Genomic DNA, 18,574 nt, shown 5'->3' on the forward strand with positions numbered 1-18,574 from the left:
AAAAAAATATTTCTTAAAAAGTCTCGTCTAGACTGGCTTCCTCCCCTCTCTGCACAGCCTGATCAAGTCACTTCCTGTAATAATCTGCTCAGTGTTTCCCTCTATGGTGGTCAGAATGACACTGACTCCACTGTTTAGTCGTGATTAGGAGATGTAGCCTTGTTGGAGGAATGCCACTGGGAGTGGGCTTTGAGGTTTCAAAAGTCCATGCCAAGCCCCTTCTCTCCCCTCTCCCCTCTCCCCTCTCCCCTCTCCCCTCTCCTCTCTCTCTCTCTCTCTCTCTCTCTCTCTCTCTCTCTCCCCTCTGAAGCTATAAGCAAGCCCTCAATTAAATGTTTTCTTCTGTAAGTTGCCCTGGTCATGGTGTCTCGCAGCTATAGAAGAGTATTTGTCTTCTATAGTTTTAGTTACCCGAAGGCAGGAACTTACCTTATTCATACCTATGTCTCTGATGTCTAGGATACAATCAGAGCAAGTGTGTGTGTTCTAGTGTTAGGTGGCTGTGGGTAACCAGTTTAAGATAGATCTGCCTGGTAGGTAGAGGAGAAAGGTCACTGAGAAGGAAGAAAATAGGTTAGGAGGACATAGGATAGGCAAGAATTTATTTATTTGTGGGGTGTGTGTGTGTGTGTGTGTGTGTGTGTGTGTGTGTGTACCTATGTAGAGACCAGAGTTGATGTCAAGTGTCTTTTTCGACTGCCCTCCACCTTACTTATATATTCATGTTTCCATTTATTTATTGCTGAGAGCTACAGCTGTCACTGTGTATTCCCACGGCAGCTCTCAGCAATGGGTTCTCTCGTTTGATATGGCCTCTCACTAAGCCTGAGACTTATTTATTCGGCTAAGCTGGCTGACCAGTGAGCTGCAGAGATCAGCTTGTGTCTGCCTCCCCAGTGATGGAATTATAGACACATGCTGCCACATTTGCCTTTTAATGAGTACTGGGGTTCCAGATTCAGGTCCTCAGGCTTACACGGCAAACATTTTATCATCTCTAGGCACTAGATAGCAAAACTGGCATTCTATATGGAATGTGTGTGTGTAAGAGAGACAGAGACAGAGGTGGGAGCTAGTTCCACCCTTCCATCATGTTGGGTCCTAGGGATCAAACTCAGGTTGTTAAGGCACGGAAACAGGCCCTATTATCCACTGCCCCTAAGAATCAGACAGAATGTAGTTTACTAAGTACTGGGTTCCTGAATTTTTTCACAGTAGATTATAAGCACATGAGGTCAGGTGTTTTTACTTGTGTCGTTCACTGCTATACCCAAAGCACTTAAAACAGTGCCTAGCAAATGATGGGCTCTCGGGAGCTTGGTGAATACACTAATACTTGAAAAGGGAGGAACAAATAAAGTCTCTGAGGGAAAGCATATACAAAGTAAAAAAGAAAGGGCCTAGAAAGAACATGGAGACCACATTTGAAAGTAGGATTAAGGAAGCAAAGAACAGGGGTGAGGGGGTGGTGGCAGGAGAACTGGAAAGAATTACCACACGGTTAGGAGTGGCTAAGGGCAGTGGTCAACAGTGCCAAGTGCCGCTGAAGTCACAGAGTTTATAACGAGAGCAGTAACATTAAGGTGAACAAAGTGTTGAGGTGTAAGATCCAGACTACCAAGGACTGAAGAATGGACCATGTTGCTAGGCGATGGTGGCGCACACCTTTAATTTCATCATTCAGGAGGCAGAGGCCAGCAGGAGGATCTTGGAGCTCGAGGTCAGTCTGTTCTATAGACAGAGTTTCAGGACAGCCAGGGCTACACAGAGAAGCCCTATCTCGAAAAAAAGAAAAGAAAAAAAAAAGGAGTGAAACATGTCAAGGCAGTGAAGAAAATGAAAACAAAAGACTCTAGAAAGTGTAAAGCAACAGGACGAGATGGAGCGTCATGAGACGATGTTGGCTCTGTTTTAGTTTGTGAAAAGAAAGAGCAAGGCTAAACCCTTGCAGTAGGAATTATGTGTCTCTCACACTCTCTGCCCTGTCCTTGGACTAGTGCAGAGTCTTCAGCAGAAAAGGCAGAGACACGAAATAAAGACTCTGTGTCGAATGGAGAAAAAGGGCAGAATAAATCCTGATGAAAAAGGCTCTGGAGGAAGCTGGGGCAGATCCAAATTCACTCTAAAAGGACATCAGTAAGTTGTACTCAAACACCAGCATGGGGGCGGGGCAACAGAGAGGGTTACCATGAGGGAGGAAGATGCTGGCCCCCCTCATGCTGAACAACATCAGTACTGTTCTAAAGTAAAAGCAAGAGCCCTTTCCTGAACACCAGGGCAAGACTCAGGGTGGACATGAAACATGAAACCATGATCATCAGGGATGGGATGGAGACCCAATAGGAACAAAAGGATAGTTCTGTAATAATAAGAACCAAATTGAGGGGTTACAGGTTCTGCTTAAGTCACTAACCCATTCCCGAGAGACGTGCAGGCTGAAGCACTCACGTACCTGCAGTGGGCTTGGACCACGACAGGTCAACCTCATCAAGGTCTTCCAGTTCCTCCTCTGCCTGGACGAGGGAGACAGAGAAGATGCGCACAGACTGGTAGGCAGCACTGTCAGACAACTCCTTCGAGGCATTAAAGATCTAGAAAGATGAGAGGGTCCGTTAACCTGAGAGACAGCAAGCTGGCTTGTAGCTTCACAGTAAACACTTCTTGCAATCCACTGAGCTCCTTCTAACACTTGGATACACAGAGAACAAAGGAATAACCAAATCAGTAATGGTTTGGACCAAAACCATTGGGTCCACTCTGACCAATGGAGTCCATGATGAATCACAACTCACAAGCGAGGGAACCCGTCATATGCCACAGCAGGTCTATACGGGACAAGAAGAGCTGTGCCGGGGTACAGCTAAAGAACACTATGTATTACATCATTGTCTCCCCTCACCCCCATGGCTCTGAGGACTGGATCTAGGGCCTAGGGCATGCCTGGGAATCCTTCTACCACCAAGCTACACCTCCCAGCCCATAGTTTAATATGAAACTAAAAGACTTGTTCCCTCTGGTAACTGATACCGGATAACACAGAGTCTCTGAATTAACTCCTTTTAACAATGGTGTTTAGGGAGTGTCTGTGAAGACAACATAGACCATGACTTATTTAATCTATATACCATTAATAAAGAAAAAGATTACAAAGAAACGCACAAGAGAAATGACTGTGGAACCTAGGTTACTCTCATCTTGATCCTGGGGTGGGGCATAGTCACTAAGGAAAAGGCTAGCAAGAGAGGTAATCTGAAAAGTGCTGCCAGGGGAAGGTTCAGAAGAGTCCCAATGAACTAAAGAAAGAAACGTGTCTGCCCAGAGATACCACACGTCCCAAACCACCCCACGAGTCCTCATGACACAGTGGTCTGGTGCTATTCTGGGCAAGATTGTACATGCCGTACTGAGTGACTTACTCATCAGGCCTGGTAAGCCTCGTTCCTCTAAATCTTAGGAGCACCCTACTTCCTTTCATTGTGGTCTCTTGCACTCTTGTTGGGTTATTGTTTGGGGTTTTGTCTTCATTAAGGTTTCTATTGCTGTGACGAAACACCATGACCAAAAAGCAAGTTGAGGAGGAAAGGGTTTATTTGGCTTACACTTCAGCATTGCTGTTCATCACTGAAGGAAGTCAGGAAGTAACAAGACAGGATCCTGGAGGCAAGAGCTGATGCACAGGCCATGGGGGTTGCTGCTTACTGGCTTGCTTCCTATGGCTTCCTTAACTCACCTTCTTAAAGAACCCAGGACCGACAGCTCAGGGATGGCACCATCTATCATAGGCTGGGCCCTCCCCGCTGATCACTAAACGAGGAAATGCCTTACAGCTCAATCTTATGGAGGCATTTCCTCAGCTGAGGCTCCTTCCTTCCTCTGATGACTCTAGTTTATGTCAAGCTGACACACAAAACCAGCTAGCACAGGTCTGTTGATGTTGTTTCCTTTATGGTAAAAATCGAAGAACAATATCTTGGCTTGGTTTTGTATTTGTGTGCGCATTTGCTCCAGAGTCTTCTCTATCCCCCAGAGCAGTCAGCTTCTCCCAAGACAAAGGACCAACAGGATCATCAGGAAGGTCAGTTACCATGTGCCTCAGGGAGCAGGCTCTCCAGCTGGGTCCGGCTGCCACAGCAAGGCACAGGAGGCCAGGGTACTTTGCATTGGCCTCCAGCCACAGAGATGGCAGCTGCTTCGCTTTCCCTCCCAGCCACCGCAGAGAATACAGCTGGCCTTCCAGCCCATGATCCAGAAGAAGGAAAAGGATAAAGCAGCCAAGGTGCCCCCTTTGCATCTCATTGAAAACTGCTGTCCCTAGAATCGCCTTGAGTTGACTATTGCACTGGCTGTAGCCAACAACACAAGCAAATACAAAGGAAATTAAATTACTCTTGGGTCACTGTGGGAGCCACAACCTGATGTGCCTCCTGGGCAGTATCAACTCCAGCTGTGAAGGTCTCCATACTTAGGGCAGACATCACACAGTCACAGGAAAATTCCACTGGAAATCCTGATCAGTCTTCAGGAGCTTACCTGGCAGGTTTAATGGAAAATGGATGGCAAAGAGAAACAAGCTGATGTGCTCACAGTGTACTCTGGCAGGGAAATTATTTTTTAGCGTTAAGTACCTGTAAAAAAGTCACCTCCTTTGAAATTCAGCTCTGCACTGAGCACGAAGCATCGTGTGTTGCTTCCATGGAAACAGTGGATGAAGCTGCTTTCATTCCCTCCACCCACACTAGCTTCCGCACTGCCTGGGAACGCGAGCAGCTCATAGCAATGAGACGCCAGCTTGGGCAAGCAGGATGGGAGAACATGCTACTTGTCTTCCAACCCCATTGCTGAGTCTGCCTGGGTAGTGCGAGGGCAGTGGAGTCAGGGTGGCTGGCATGCTCCTGTATTGTTACCAGCCCAGGGAATTGGATTCAAAACATTAACTGGAAGGCTTCCATCTTTTCTCATATTTGCCAGAACTGGAAAGCCGGGTGTTAACAAAAATGGGGGTGGGGAAAATTCCTGCTGTACCTGATGACAATCACGTCTGAAATTGGTCCCCGTTCCCAATACCACTGCCTTTTTGATGGAAGCATTTCCTCTGGGATGTTGGCAGCAAATTTAGGAATAAAGAGATTTCAGGAAGATTTTCATTTAAATGACACTTGGTTTCCCTGCTGATGAAAGGGAAGCTTTACTCCATCTGCTGAGATCAGATTTCATCTCATCAAACACCTCAGTATAATTATTTCCCTACCAAGTATTTAAATGAGGATGTAAATGAATACCAAGGTATTTGAAGTCATTAAGGCTGCCTGGGCTGAGGGAGAGCACCGCTGTCTCTCCAGGGACCAGACAGGTCCCCATCAAAGCAGCTGCTCACCAGTGTTCATTTTGTAACCTTTGTACCACATTCTTGAATTAATGAAGACACGCCAAGAATCGATTTCCCTCAGAGGCTCTAAGCAAGGGGCCTGCAGGGGGAACAAGACACATGTGTAAGTGTGTATGTATGTGAATGCATGAAAATGTAAACATATGTGTGTGCTCACACTCACACATGTGGTGGACGGACATCTAGTCATCGACACAGAAGAATCTGGAGATTTAGTACTTTGTTTCATCTTCTACTATATCAGTTTAGTTCTAAGGTTGAGGAAATAATGGTATATAAGCCATCCGCCATACTTCCAAGAGTCTGCTACTGGAATGTGGCACCCATCCCTCTCTTCCGTATATTAATTTCTTTATATGTAAAATAAGAAAGAAGAGATTGTCAAGTGATGGGTAATTTGGGCTTCTTGTCTGATACTGGCCATCTTTTCCTAAGCTTACTGGAAATAGCTGAGTCTTAAGACCTACCCTGAGGTGGCAGATGAACATTTAAACTTTTCTCCATTTATAAACATCTCACTCGGTGTTATAAATAACATTCAGCTTTAAAATTCCATTTTACCCTAACAACAAGATGGGCATACAATCTGCCATTTCCTTCTTTGAATGTGAAGAGGGGTAGGTTATAGTGAGAATCTTACCTCCTCAAAAAGGCACATGGAGGGAGGAAAGGGGAGAGAGACAGCCCTGTGCTTGTGTGCTTATGTGCACTGGGAATCTGGACAGAGAAAGGAGCAAAAGCATCAAGGGGGAGCCGTGCAATGCATGCTTCCTATCAAAAGAGAAGGCTCTGCACACTGTTAAAAGACTGGAAAATGTGGCTTTCGGTAATATCGCACCTAAAATGCTGCCTTACAAACTAAGTGCATCAGAGAGAGAAAGAGGGAGAGAACACATATGTTTCAGATGATAGAATCCTCTTTTCTGTCCCCCTCCATCCCAGAGTTAATTCAGAAGATGCTCAAGAAAATTCCAGGCAGAAAGAAAGTGTTTACGCTTAGCAATCAAGATCTGATTTAGCTTGACAGAAAATGGGATGGGATCCCTTGGCATAGCCTGCTATTGAGAAAGTTACTATATAGATACAAACAGATCTGGTCCATGCCTTTCTGTGAAAACACAGAACTACAATTAAAACATGAGGGAAAGCACTGCTTTCTCTAATGACTTGACAGCAATTCCACTTCTGTATAAAACCATGATTCCTACCAGGATAAAACCTCACATCTGTGTCCATTCAAACATGCCAACAAGGTTCAGGCCAAGTTTAGCTTAATAGGCATTTCAATTTAAAATACTTCCATATATTTAATTAAGGCAGGAAAAGTTCACAAAATACTGATTAGAAAACTATATATACAAAAAGTCAGATTTTTTTAATTAGTTAAACATGGGTAAAATGAAGTAGATTTGTCAACCTTTTTAATACCATTGTTTGGCAACAGGTTTTACTAAAGGGAATAATGAAATTATAAAGAATAAAAGCTGTATAAACAAGCCAGGCAGTGGTGGCACAAACCATTAATCCCAGTCCCTAGGAGACAGAGGAAGGCGAATGGCTAAGTTTAAAGTCAGCCTGATATACAGAGCTAGATCCAGGACAGCCAGGAACAGGGCTACACAAAGAAACCCTATCTCAAAAAAAAAAAAAGGCTTAACATATATAAAAGTACTCTAGTTTCCACTTTTTTAGGATTTATTTTCATTTTATGTGCATTGGTGTTTTTCCTGCATGTGTGCCTGTTGGCTCCACTGGAACTGGAGTTACAGACAGTTATGAGCTGATGTTTAGGTGCTGGGAATTGAACCTGGGTCCTCTGGAAAAACAGCCAGTGCTCTTAACCAGTGACTCATCTCTCCAGCCCCTCTAGTTTATACTTTTATCAAAGAGAGAATTGAAAGGAAAGCATGGCTTGGTTGTACAGATTCCTAAACCTCAAACTTAAAATATTTCTTAAAAACAGAAAAATGGATAGTCAAGAAAGGCAAGAAGAGATAAATCAACTAGAAAAGAAACTCAGTTTGGAGGATAAAGATAGGAATAGAGGTAAGCTTTAACCTCTTTAGGGAGAAAACTGAGTATATAAACACAATTAGTGCCAACCAATAACTCCAATATAATCAATAGTTCACTTCTTTAGATTGCTAAATAAAACAATTTAGTATGAAAGCACTCGGATTAGATCCTGCGCATGATAAGCACTTAGTAAATGAAAACAGCCTTCCTTTTCCTTGTTAGTCTTTTTCCCTTCTCCTTCTTCTCTCTTCCTCCCCATCATCATCAACATTTATTGTCAGCTGAGACTCTGAATTACCTGTGACACAGTCATCTGCATGTTACTCTGCCCACTGCACAGCCAGACGTCTCCAAATAAGACATTGTGAACCCTTAGGGTGACATTCGTTGTCCCCAGAGTCTGCTGTGCCATCACTTCAAAGGGTCCCCCGGGCTCCATGGGATCCAGCACCACCATCCAAGTGTTGGAGTGTGCTGCAACAACAACAGACTCCAAGGAATTAGCCAACCAACCACCTAAAACGAAGTCAAACCCCAAACACACTCCACGTGTGGCTATGCCCAGGCTCTGTGACAAACTGTATGCAACATTATAGGGATTGGCCAAAATCCAGACAAGGGGGGATGGAGCTGTCGAGAACAGCAGCCCTTTTATCCTTAATCTGTACCAATCCACGCTTATTTTTATCTAAGGCGTTTACAGGAAAAATTAGTTACCCAGTTATAATCCTAAATTAGGAGAGACAAAAATACAGATAGATTAAAATTCAAGGACAGTTAGTTTTAAAAAAATTTAAAAAACACAAAATAGAAATTCTCATTACACTATCCAACTGTCAATATTACCATAATCTAATCTTTCTGATTTACACAGCACCCTGAACTAACTTGCAATTATCCAATCAAATGTGAGCACAGGCTAAGACTCGTTTCTACTCTGAATATTCCCTTTACTAAGCAGAATCACCCTTGTCATCCACCCCACCTCCTCCCACGTTGCTAACAAGTATTAACATTGCTGGTGGCACTGGGCTCTCCCATTAACGAACAGGTGCGTGGAGAAACGAACACGTCAACAAGTAGTGGGAAGCGTATAAATTAATCTCTGCAAAAAAGATATTTTAACTTGCCCAGTCGATTATTCAGAATGAGCTTTTGGGACTCCACTAAGGAAAGGAGACGCTACGAAAGACCCTATTTTAGGGATCCCTGGCTTGCTCCCTGGGAGCCACACCTTCCACTGCCCTTCTTCCCGGTCACTGCATCACTGCAGTCACTGTCAAACTCAGAGATTTAAAAAAAAAAAATTGTCTTCCAAGTGGCAAAGTATGCAAGAAAAACAACAAGAAAACATAAAAACAGCAGAACAGGGAAATACAAACATAGAAAAGGCAGAGAAAACATTTTAACATAAAAATGGTCAAACATGAACTAGCTTAACACAGTTGCCATCACATCAATCTAAATTCAAAGGAAAAGAATGGGGAGACGAGGCAACAGAGCAGTGGAAAGTTATTCCCCTAACCTATGCGAAGAAATAATTACATAGACAATTACATAAATACCACCCAAGCACCTACTCCATGCTGGGCAGCCGAGGCTCTTTCTAGCCAGAGACGGCTAAGCAGAAACAGATGCCCAGATGCACACCGGAAAACGAGGAAAAACTGAAGCCATAAAGGGTAGCTTAGAATGCCAGAGGAAATGTCTACATATTTGGCCTCTGAAAAGCAAAAGCAGCTGAGCTTGTCGCTCCCCTCCAGGAGGTCAGCGAAGCCCAGGACCAAGTGCTCACTATTGTATTTCTCTGACCAATAGCCAGGCATCAGCGTATAAAATTCATAATTCCACCTAAACCAGAAAAATCACTGTTTTGGAAACAGTGGGCAGTGAGTACAGATTGAGTCTCACAGGTGTGATGTGCTCCGTATGGCTCACACTTCTGAACAGGCAGACATTCCAATCTGTCCTAATACAGGCTTGCCAAGGTCTTTCCAGGCTTCCCGCACTGACACATCTCCCCAAGACTACTCTGTCCTCCTGCCTCTAGCACTGCTCATGTGTGCTGATGGGGTCAAGTGCCAGAAAACTTAACACAGTTAAGTCTTAATGTCTTAGACTTCTCCTATTATCCAAGGATTCAGAGGTATTAATTGGGTATTTTCCCTTAGCTTTTCGGCACACACAGGTGGTGGCAAAAGCTCCTCTGGCCAGCACTTCTAAACAAGTGTCACTGTCTACGGTGATATGAATAAGATTGGCCCCACGGCTCATATATGTGAATGCTTAGGAAGAGGCATTAGGTGTGACCTTATTGGAGGAACTGTATCACTGCGGATGGGCTTTGGTGTTTCAAATGCTCAAGCCAGATCCAGTAGCTCTCTCTTCCTGCTGCCTGCCTATCCAGATACAGAACTCTCAGCTCGTTCTCCAGCACCATGTCTGCCTGTGTGCCACCATGCTTCTTGCCATAATGATAATGGACTAAACCCCTGAACCTGTAAGCAGCCCCATTTAAATGTTTTCCTTTGTAAGAGTTGCCGTGGTCATGGTGTCTCTTCACAGCAACAGACACCCTGACTAAGACAACAACAAAAAGACAGGAAGGAGAAGAGGGAAACCAGCGCCACCATCTTTACTCTCCACTATAGCAGAGGGACTACTGGGAGGGCCTAGAACCTGAGGAGAACCGAATCTGGAGGCTGAGCTCTGATCTCAACATCCTTTGTACCAGAGAAACCCGTCTTCAATCTCTCAAAAAGCCTCCATCTTGGCTAGCTAAAATCGTTGAGTTTCTAGTGTTTTCCCTCTTTTATTTAAGAAAATGAAAAATAAGCCCTGACCCAATGCTGTATTGGGCAACAGAGCAGGAGAAACTTATTGCACAGCAGTGAATTCACTGATGGGAACGCCCATTCAAGAGATGACTCACAAGCTATAGGATCTGATTCTGTGTGGATACTGCCTGCAGGAAAGAGTGCAGCCTCTGTGATGTCTTAGACCAAGGGTGGGATTCTAAAGTCAGAAGCCACCGTGTTTCACAAGGAGAACTGGCTAGTCCTGGCATTGTCAATTTCGAACAGGTTGCTGATGAGGAGCAAGCCACAGGCCACTTACGAGCTTTTAGAAAGTCTGTTCACCCATCAAGTCTGCTAGGATGGGTACAAATAGAAAATTTGAGCCAGAGACCATAACTCATCCAGCATCCAATGGGCTTTCTGCTGGTTCTTGGTCTTCTGACCCACAGTTGCTCTGGCCTTGCCTGCTGGGCAATCGTCATTTGCTACCTTGTTACCTCTCATGCTAGTCCTGCCCCCCCCTCCATCCCCCAACCCCCCACCCCCCCACTCCCCACCCCGCTTCTCTAAGTTTTCATTTTCAGTGCAGTAAGACCTTCCTTAATTCTGCGTCCTTACATTTTTTTTTCTTCTACCATCTAGGAAGACTGATCTCCTTGCTTCATCATACAGCTTCTTAGCCTGCTTACATTTTGCCAAGCACCCCATCAAGTAAATGACAAAAATGAACTCCAACCCTGGGTTATGCTGAGAAGAAAGCCATGCACACTGACAAGGGCTCTATGTTTTCACATGGAACAGCATGTCTCGTGGCTTGCCCAACTACTGATCTGAATATGACAGCCAAGGACAGACGCGAAGAAAGAATTCTCTATCTCCCTCTTCTCTCCATCTTCCCCAGATAACTCCAGCCTCAAGATGGAAACCACCATCAAAAGGACAAAATGAAAATAACGTGTGTAAAGACATGATTAATTATAAAATATTTTCTTTCCTTTCTTCTTATTAGTCATATCAAATATTAATTATTTTGCAGGTCACTGTGCCCAATACCAAGAAGGGGGTGGGATATCCAAGGCCTTTTATCTTCTCAAGAGGAACACATAGGGCTAAAAGAAGCGGCTCTCTTCACTTCTCCACACAGAACCTGACTCTACATTGGCTGTAACGTGATCCTGTGGCTTTTAAATGTGGCTCAAAGGTGAAAACCTTGCTGCCTGAACCATCCCTTACTACCGACATTCAGTCTATAGCTTAAAATGCAAATCTATCACCACCAAATAAGAACAAAATAAAAACTTAACACTTTATGTCAGTAAAGCTGCTTATGAAAATCATATAAACTATAGCATGTTGTGGCATACATACCTTAGAGCGGGTTCTAAAGTTACAGGCTTGGATTATCCTCCCTGCTCCAGAGCAAACAGAACCTATGACCTGCTTTCAATCAATAGTTCTACAGCAGAGGAGAGGTGAAATGTCCTGTTGAGACTAGATTATTTTATGAAGGCGGAAAGTCTACTCACCTCAGTCACAACGGCCATCATTAAGAAAAAAAGTGACAACAAAAGCCGGTGAGGAACCTTTATAGACTACTAATGGGAACATAAGCTGACTAAGTATCCATGAAAATTAATATGCTCTAGCCAGACGATGGTGGCACACACCTTTAATCCCAGCACTCATGAGGCAGAGGCAGGTGGATCTCTAAATTTGAGGTCAGTCTGGTTCTCAGAGTAAGTTCCAGGACAGCCAGGGCTACACAGAGAAACTCTGTCTCAAAAAAACAAAAGAAAGAAAGAAAGAAAGAGAAAGGAAGGAAGGAAGGAAGGAAGGAAGGAAAGAAAAAAGAAAAGAAGATTAATATGTTCAAAAAATTAAAAGTAAAATGACCATGTGATCCAGCTATACCTGCAGGTAAATTCCAGAGTATATACCTGAATGAAGATAAACCAGCACATCATAGAGATACTTACACATCTATGCTTCTGAGGCACTATTCACAATAGCCAAGATAAAAAATCGGCCCAGATATCATCAATAAAGAAGAAAATGTGTTACGTACCTACATGCAATGGATTTTTATTCAGACATAAAAAAGAATGAAATTATATCATTTGTAAGGAAAATGGATAAAATAGAAAAGCATCATATTAAGCTAAATAAGTCAGACAAGGACAAATATTACATCTATCACAAATAATCTAGATTTAAATAAAATATATTCAACATAATACGAGACATGAGGCAGAATGGACTACTTGGAGGGGGAAAGGAGACAAGCAGTTAGAGTCAGGAGGTGGAAGATGGGTAAAGAAGTGAATGTGAGCAAAATATAATGATACCTATGCATAAAATGCCAATAATGAGACCCATTATTTCATATGCTTTCAAAAAGGAGACTGGGGATATAGCTGAATTGATAGAGCACTTGCATAGCACGCACAAAGCTCCGGATTCACTCCCCAGCACTGCATAAACCAGGTGTGACGATGGTTCATGCCTACACTCCCATCCTTTAGGACTGTGGCCCTTTAATACAGTTCCTCATATTGTGATGACCCCAATCATAAGATTATTTTTGTTGCCACTTCCTGGCTGTAATCTTGCTGCTGTGATGAATCATAGTGAGACTATCTGATATTTCTGATGGTCTTAGGCGACCCTGTGAAAGGGTCAAAGGGGTCATGACCCACACTTTGCTGCCTTAGGACACAGAAGAAGAAGGACCAGAAGCTCAATGTAATTCTCAGCTACATAACGTATTTGAGGACAGACTAGGCAGAAATCACAGCAGTCTTGGAATTCTTCACTTTGTGCATCTCACAAACCACAAAGAGGGACTGGAGGCTGGCTCAGCAGTCAAGAGTGCATGCTGCTCGTGTAGAGGACCTGAGCTTGGTCCCCAGAATCCACTCTTGGACATCCTTATCCCTTCTCCAGAGACCTCTTTACTCTCACCTTGAGCCTTCATCCCCACAGCCACACTCTCAAGTCCTCACTGTGAACATCTGCATATCATAAGAGTCTGCCCACAGCTCTACCAGCCCTATCTGATGGCTGTCAAACCCTTTCGATCTGCTTGTGTGTTTTTATTGCTTCAAATCTACAGATCCATGACTTATGTGCTTTAGCAAAGAGACAAGCCTCTATGCTGTCCCATCTACCGTCATCCACCACCAGTCGCTTAGCCCAGTGTCCCAGAACAACATACCTCCACGGCAATTCTCCAGTGTTACACATGGTCTCCTACCCCTGTATCCAGGACTTGTGCCTCCTCTTTCAAGACAAGTCTTAAACTAAGTCCATTACCCTGCTAAACTCACACACACACACACACACACACACACACACACACACTATCCTTCCTTATTGTGGCGCACATCTCACATAGCTATAAGTATTCTCTATTTTCCTGCCTTCCCTAACCTTCAGGCTTCACTAACGGAGAGGCTAAATCAGTTTTATGTATCACCTTATCACCAGTACCTCGCACATAGTAGATAATAAATATTGGAATAACTGAGTAAATAATAGCAACAGTAATAGTAACAATAATGTCCACCCAAGTTAATGTGCCAAACACTGTTTTAACTAATTTATGTATTTACTCCTCATTATCATCCATTAATAATTAGTACCACTTCTACTTTATACATGGAAAACACACTGTCACTTAAATATTTGATATGTCTAAATTATATACCCAGAAATGACAGTCAGAATCAGAACCTAGACCATGAACTCTAAAGCCAAAGTTATTTAGCAGATCTCCAAATTGACTCTTTTTTTAAAACTTTTTAAGAAATTGTGTGTGTGTGTGTGTGTCCATGTGTACCATGTATATGTAGGTGCCCAGAGTAAACAGAAGAGGGCATCAGATCCCCTGGAGCTGGAGTTTACAGGGCCTTATGAGTCACCCAGTGTGAGGGCTGGGAACTGAACCCAGGTCCTCTGCAGGAGCAGCAAAAGCTCTCACCCACTGAGCCATCTCTCTCGAATCTAGGACTGCCTATCTGGCATGTATGATTCAGCTCAAATATCATCTTCATTGGCATCTTTTCCATAGCAACCCCGCTGAGGTATATGCCTCTCTTCTGTATCTCACAGAACTCCATAGATAATTTATCAGTGTTCATCAAACTTCTGCATAATCTGTTCTGCTCAATAAGATCCTTAGCAAACCCTTTGAGCCTTGTTCCCATTTGTGGTATCTTCGGTGCCTATTCACATAGTAAATAGTCAAATAAAATAGCTTTTATGGTTGGGTGCATGGATGGATGGATGGATGGATGGATGGATGGATTGACAGCCTGAGCTGGAACTATAAGCATTCATTTTCAGATAATCCAGCAGGTGGCAGAAGAAGACAACAACTGAAGAAAAAATGGGCTGGCTTACCTTTCACGCTGGTCACTTTCTTCGTGATGGTTTCCTGACCTTGGCACAAGGTCACTGTCACTGTAGCTCCGGGTGTACCAAAGCCCCAGATCACTGCCCCTGAAGGCTCCTTCTGCAGCACCATGTAATTATCGATGTATGAGGCAAAGCGAAAACCAACACCTAAAAATGTTGGCAAACACGTAGGAGACTATCATTAGAGAGACTGAGCATCAAGTGGAAGTAACATACAGTCTTTATACAAAAGAATATGAGTCTACGCGAGCCTTGTAATCTTCCAAAACTAGACTGTGCTGCTCTTAACTAAATAACAACATAATAAGGACAGTTTCCAACAATGTGCATCACAGGATAACATTAAGGAAAACTTAGGGCCCAGGACAACAACCAACGTACACACTCTCTTTCCCTCCCCTTCATAGCTCTTGGTCAACACCCTTCCACACGCCCTTGCTCTAAAACTTGGCTCTAACACTTAACTTTTCTTCCTAATCACTAAAAGTGAACCATGCACATACCTCACAGATGGTGTTTATAAGAAAACCAAACCACTTCCTTCCCCAACTCTCCGCCACTGTGCCCACTCCTAGGAGCTAGGAAGGAAGAGTGATGCCTGTCTCCAGCACAGCCTCTCTAATGCCGTGCCCATCTTCCATCCTGCCACTGCCAAATCCCTTCACATCATTCCTCTCAGCACGCATTGTTGCCATCGTTATTGTCTGGTTTGGAGGATTTTTGATTGTTTTTTGATGACCCGGGATAGCACACTTATAACCGTGACAAATCTCCCTGAGAAATTCAGATAAATTCGGGACACAAAATTAAGATCATGGAGAGACAGAAGGTTAAAATCTTAGAGAAAATGTCTCGTCACCATTTCACAGGCAAAAGAAAGAGGAGGCATGCTTGCATATTGGATGCTGTGCTAAGAGTCACTAAGAAGACTGAATAAGAATTCACTTTAACGAGATCATTTCTATTTTTACTCATAGCCTATATCGAAGTACTTTTTAAATAACAAGCGTTGATCCACATGATCCCAGTGAGCTCACAGAAATTTAACTAGGAAAATCATAAAACTTACATCCCCATTTGTCTCAACAGAAAAGATTTTTTAAAATCCTCCAAAGAAAATAATTAACAAAATTAAGGTTTATTTTTTTATAAGCATGATAGGTAGGAAAGAGAATTAGAATTAACAAACAAAGCTGACATTTTCCTCCCTGGAAGCTACAAAAGATGGCAGGCCCCTTAGGCTATACTTAACAGGGCAGTAGAGCTAACGGGGTCTCCTGGCAAGCTTGGTGGCCTATTTATACTGCTCTTAGAATACCAGACAAGTCCCTAAAAATCCTCAGCTCTCTTTCTCACTCAGGAGTTCATTTGATCATGAAGCCGCCATGACAATCAAAGATCATCCAGAAGGCTTAACAAGCTCACGATGCGTGTACCATGAGCAAAACACTCTAGAACCACAACATCCCAGAATTGCATAAGCAGGCTGGCGGCCTGCTGGGGAAACCGGGAGGCATATGTGTGGGAGGGCCCTGTCTCGGGTGGATACAGAACAAAAGCTGAAAAGCAAAGGCATAAATAAGAACTAAGTAGAGAGAGGGCTGGAGTTAGAGGAACTGAGTGAAGAAAACGTTGCTTACGAACTGGAGTATGCAGCCAGTAGTCTGTCCACAGGCTGGGAAATGCCTTTTCAAGCCAGTCTGTGTTTGCCAACACGCATTTATAGAATGTCTCTGCGAATGGCTTTAGGATGAGCAAAAGAATTTTAGAGGTGGAAAATATTTTATAATAATAGTATAATTGTGTTACTGACTGATCAAGAGATTTAAACACATTACCCACCAAGGGACTAGGACACAAATAGATTAAGCAATTTTTAAGAATAGCTGTGAAGTCAACAAATATCTCTTGATACCTACTGTGTGCCAGGCACTATTTTACACACTGAGGCTGTAACGGTGGAGGGAAAATACTACCAATAATAGATTAAAAAGTCTGGCTGCTGGGTATTTTGCAACCTACTAGGAAGTTACACATGTATCGGAGTGCTGAAGATACTGGAGACAGTCATTTCCTTGACTGGCTTCAGAAGGTAGTTTATGATAGAATTAGAATCCATGTCATCTAATTCTGAAGGAATAATTTCCTTTTTGCTTCAGTTAGATCGTGATGATAGTGTAAAGAAAAATTATATATTCTACCCTTACAAAGTTCACATTCTAAGCTGGACAGATGTGAAAGATACTGAGGACCAGAAACGGACGGAAAAGAGTCACGCATCTCAAACAACCAGGCATAGTCAAAATGAATTTTTTTAAAGGTGCTGGATTTCTCTCTTCATTTGGGAACTGAAGTGGAAAATAGAACGGGAGCTGTGGGGAAGAAGCAATCATTACAAGTAGACTAGCAAAAGTTTTCGGACAGTGGTTACCTCTGATGAGAACCCAGCTGAGGTACTAATGAGGAGTACTCTGGCAGTCTCCGTAAAAACCACAGCTCTCACACTGGGTGGTGAGTTCATAGGGACCCTCATTGTGAAGTGTAACTTTTTGTTACATTATAAACATGAGCAAAAGGAGAGAGTTAAAAGAAAGACCTTAGGATATGCCAGGAAGAAGGGAGAGAACTCTAGAGCACCAATGAATGGCAAGAGCAACCAAGGTCATATAATATGACCCAAAGGAAATAAAAGTGATATTAAATGTGACAGACCTTAAGAAAAATAACTAAGAGGAAAACTCCACTGTCTTTACCTTCTCCCCACCTCCTCGGATAGGTTTCCAGGATCATGAGAAAGACAAGAAATGGGAGAGACCGCTAACTACAGCTTTGAAACTCTGAAAGGCCATTGATGGGCTGGGTCTGTCTTGTGCTTAGGTGGAACACCAACAAGCCTTTTCTTCTCACTTCAACCTTCATTTCTTTTTACTGTGGTGAACAAAATCCAAATTCCTAGCATTCTAGCCAAGAGCTCTACTGCTGAGCTATAATCCCAACCCCCCAAATTTCATTTATTGACAGTGTTTGGGGTTCACTCTTTCAACGATCCAAATAAGAAAAAGGGTGGGTGGATCCAGCTTTAACTATCACTTTGAGTGAAGATTCTCAAAGATTTTCTTTGAGACAGATTCCTATCATCAGGCACCTCCTTGCTGAGAGGCAATGTCCAGTCTGGATTAGTCAGATGACAAGCTCTGCCCTGCAGAATGACCAGTGTGAGTTAGCCTCCCCCTCTTCCCAGGGCAATGAGCCTTCTCCCTCCACCAATCTCTCTAAGCTGCACCAAAATTCAGAGCTGAACCTTAAATTATTCTGCACTAGTGAGGGGGTTGCATTTCTTAGCCCTAATAACCACTTAAACTAGTAAAATTTAATTCCCTCAAGGCACCCATTCCGATAGAAGCCCTCCCCAAGGGTACCACTGTGGGGGCAGGAGCTGAAGTATTTTGGATGACTCAGTCACCTGTTTCCAAATATTATCTAACTAGCTTCGCCCCCTTCTCTCAGAGCTCTCCTGAAGGCTTCGGTCTGGGCACATAGGAGCCTCCCCAACTTGATAAACCGAAGTGTCCCTTTGCCCCCAATGCTTTAAGTGAAGGACCGTGGGTGGGTGGAGATAAAGGCAGCTGACCGCCCAGCAGGACCTTCACCTACACCCCAGGCCTACGTAGGAAAAGACCAGTTCTGACTCAAACCAGACCTTGAGAGGGAAGGAGAGCCAAGATCCTGCAGAGGATCTGAAAGGGAAGGGTCCCGCAGAGTCATGTCACCTCACCTGCACTTCTGCTGGCTCGAACGATTATGAGCAGCAGCAGACCATACACAGACCCCAGGGCAACCATGCTTGCGGAAATCCGTGTCAATGCGCTGGACTCAGGAAGAGGCCCTAGGCAGGGGCGGGGACGGGGCGTGATCACTGTGTGGTGGGCGGGGCCTGGGCAGGGCCAAATAGCGGGGC

At 43.7% G+C, this 18,574-nt stretch overlaps 1 protein-coding gene across 3 annotated transcripts in view; it reads right to left on the reverse strand.

The window, feature by feature from the left end:
* Siae (sialic acid acetylesterase) overlaps positions 1 to 18,543 on the reverse strand; it is a 36,842-nt gene extending 18,299 nt beyond the window's left edge. For all 3 annotated transcript variants that reach the window (XM_075966332.1, XM_075966334.1, XM_075966333.1), the window contains exons 1-4: positions 18,392 to 18,543; positions 14,602 to 14,763; positions 7,701 to 7,876; positions 2,453 to 2,591 (exon numbers count right to left, since the gene is read on the reverse strand). In XM_075966332.1, coding sequence (XP_075822447.1) covers positions 2,453 to 2,591; positions 7,701 to 7,876; positions 14,602 to 14,763; positions 18,392 to 18,458 — 544 coding nt within the window. In that variant the 5' untranslated portion in view covers positions 18,459 to 18,543. The remainder of the gene's footprint in view (positions 1 to 2,452; positions 2,592 to 7,700; positions 7,877 to 14,601; positions 14,764 to 18,391) is intronic.
* Between the last annotated feature and the right edge of the window lie 31 nt (positions 18,544 to 18,574).

Source organism: Microtus pennsylvanicus, chromosome 3, assembly GCF_037038515.1.
Source record: "Microtus pennsylvanicus isolate mMicPen1 chromosome 3, mMicPen1.hap1, whole genome shotgun sequence".
Taxonomy (NCBI): Eukaryota; Metazoa; Chordata; class Mammalia; order Rodentia; family Cricetidae; genus Microtus; species Microtus pennsylvanicus.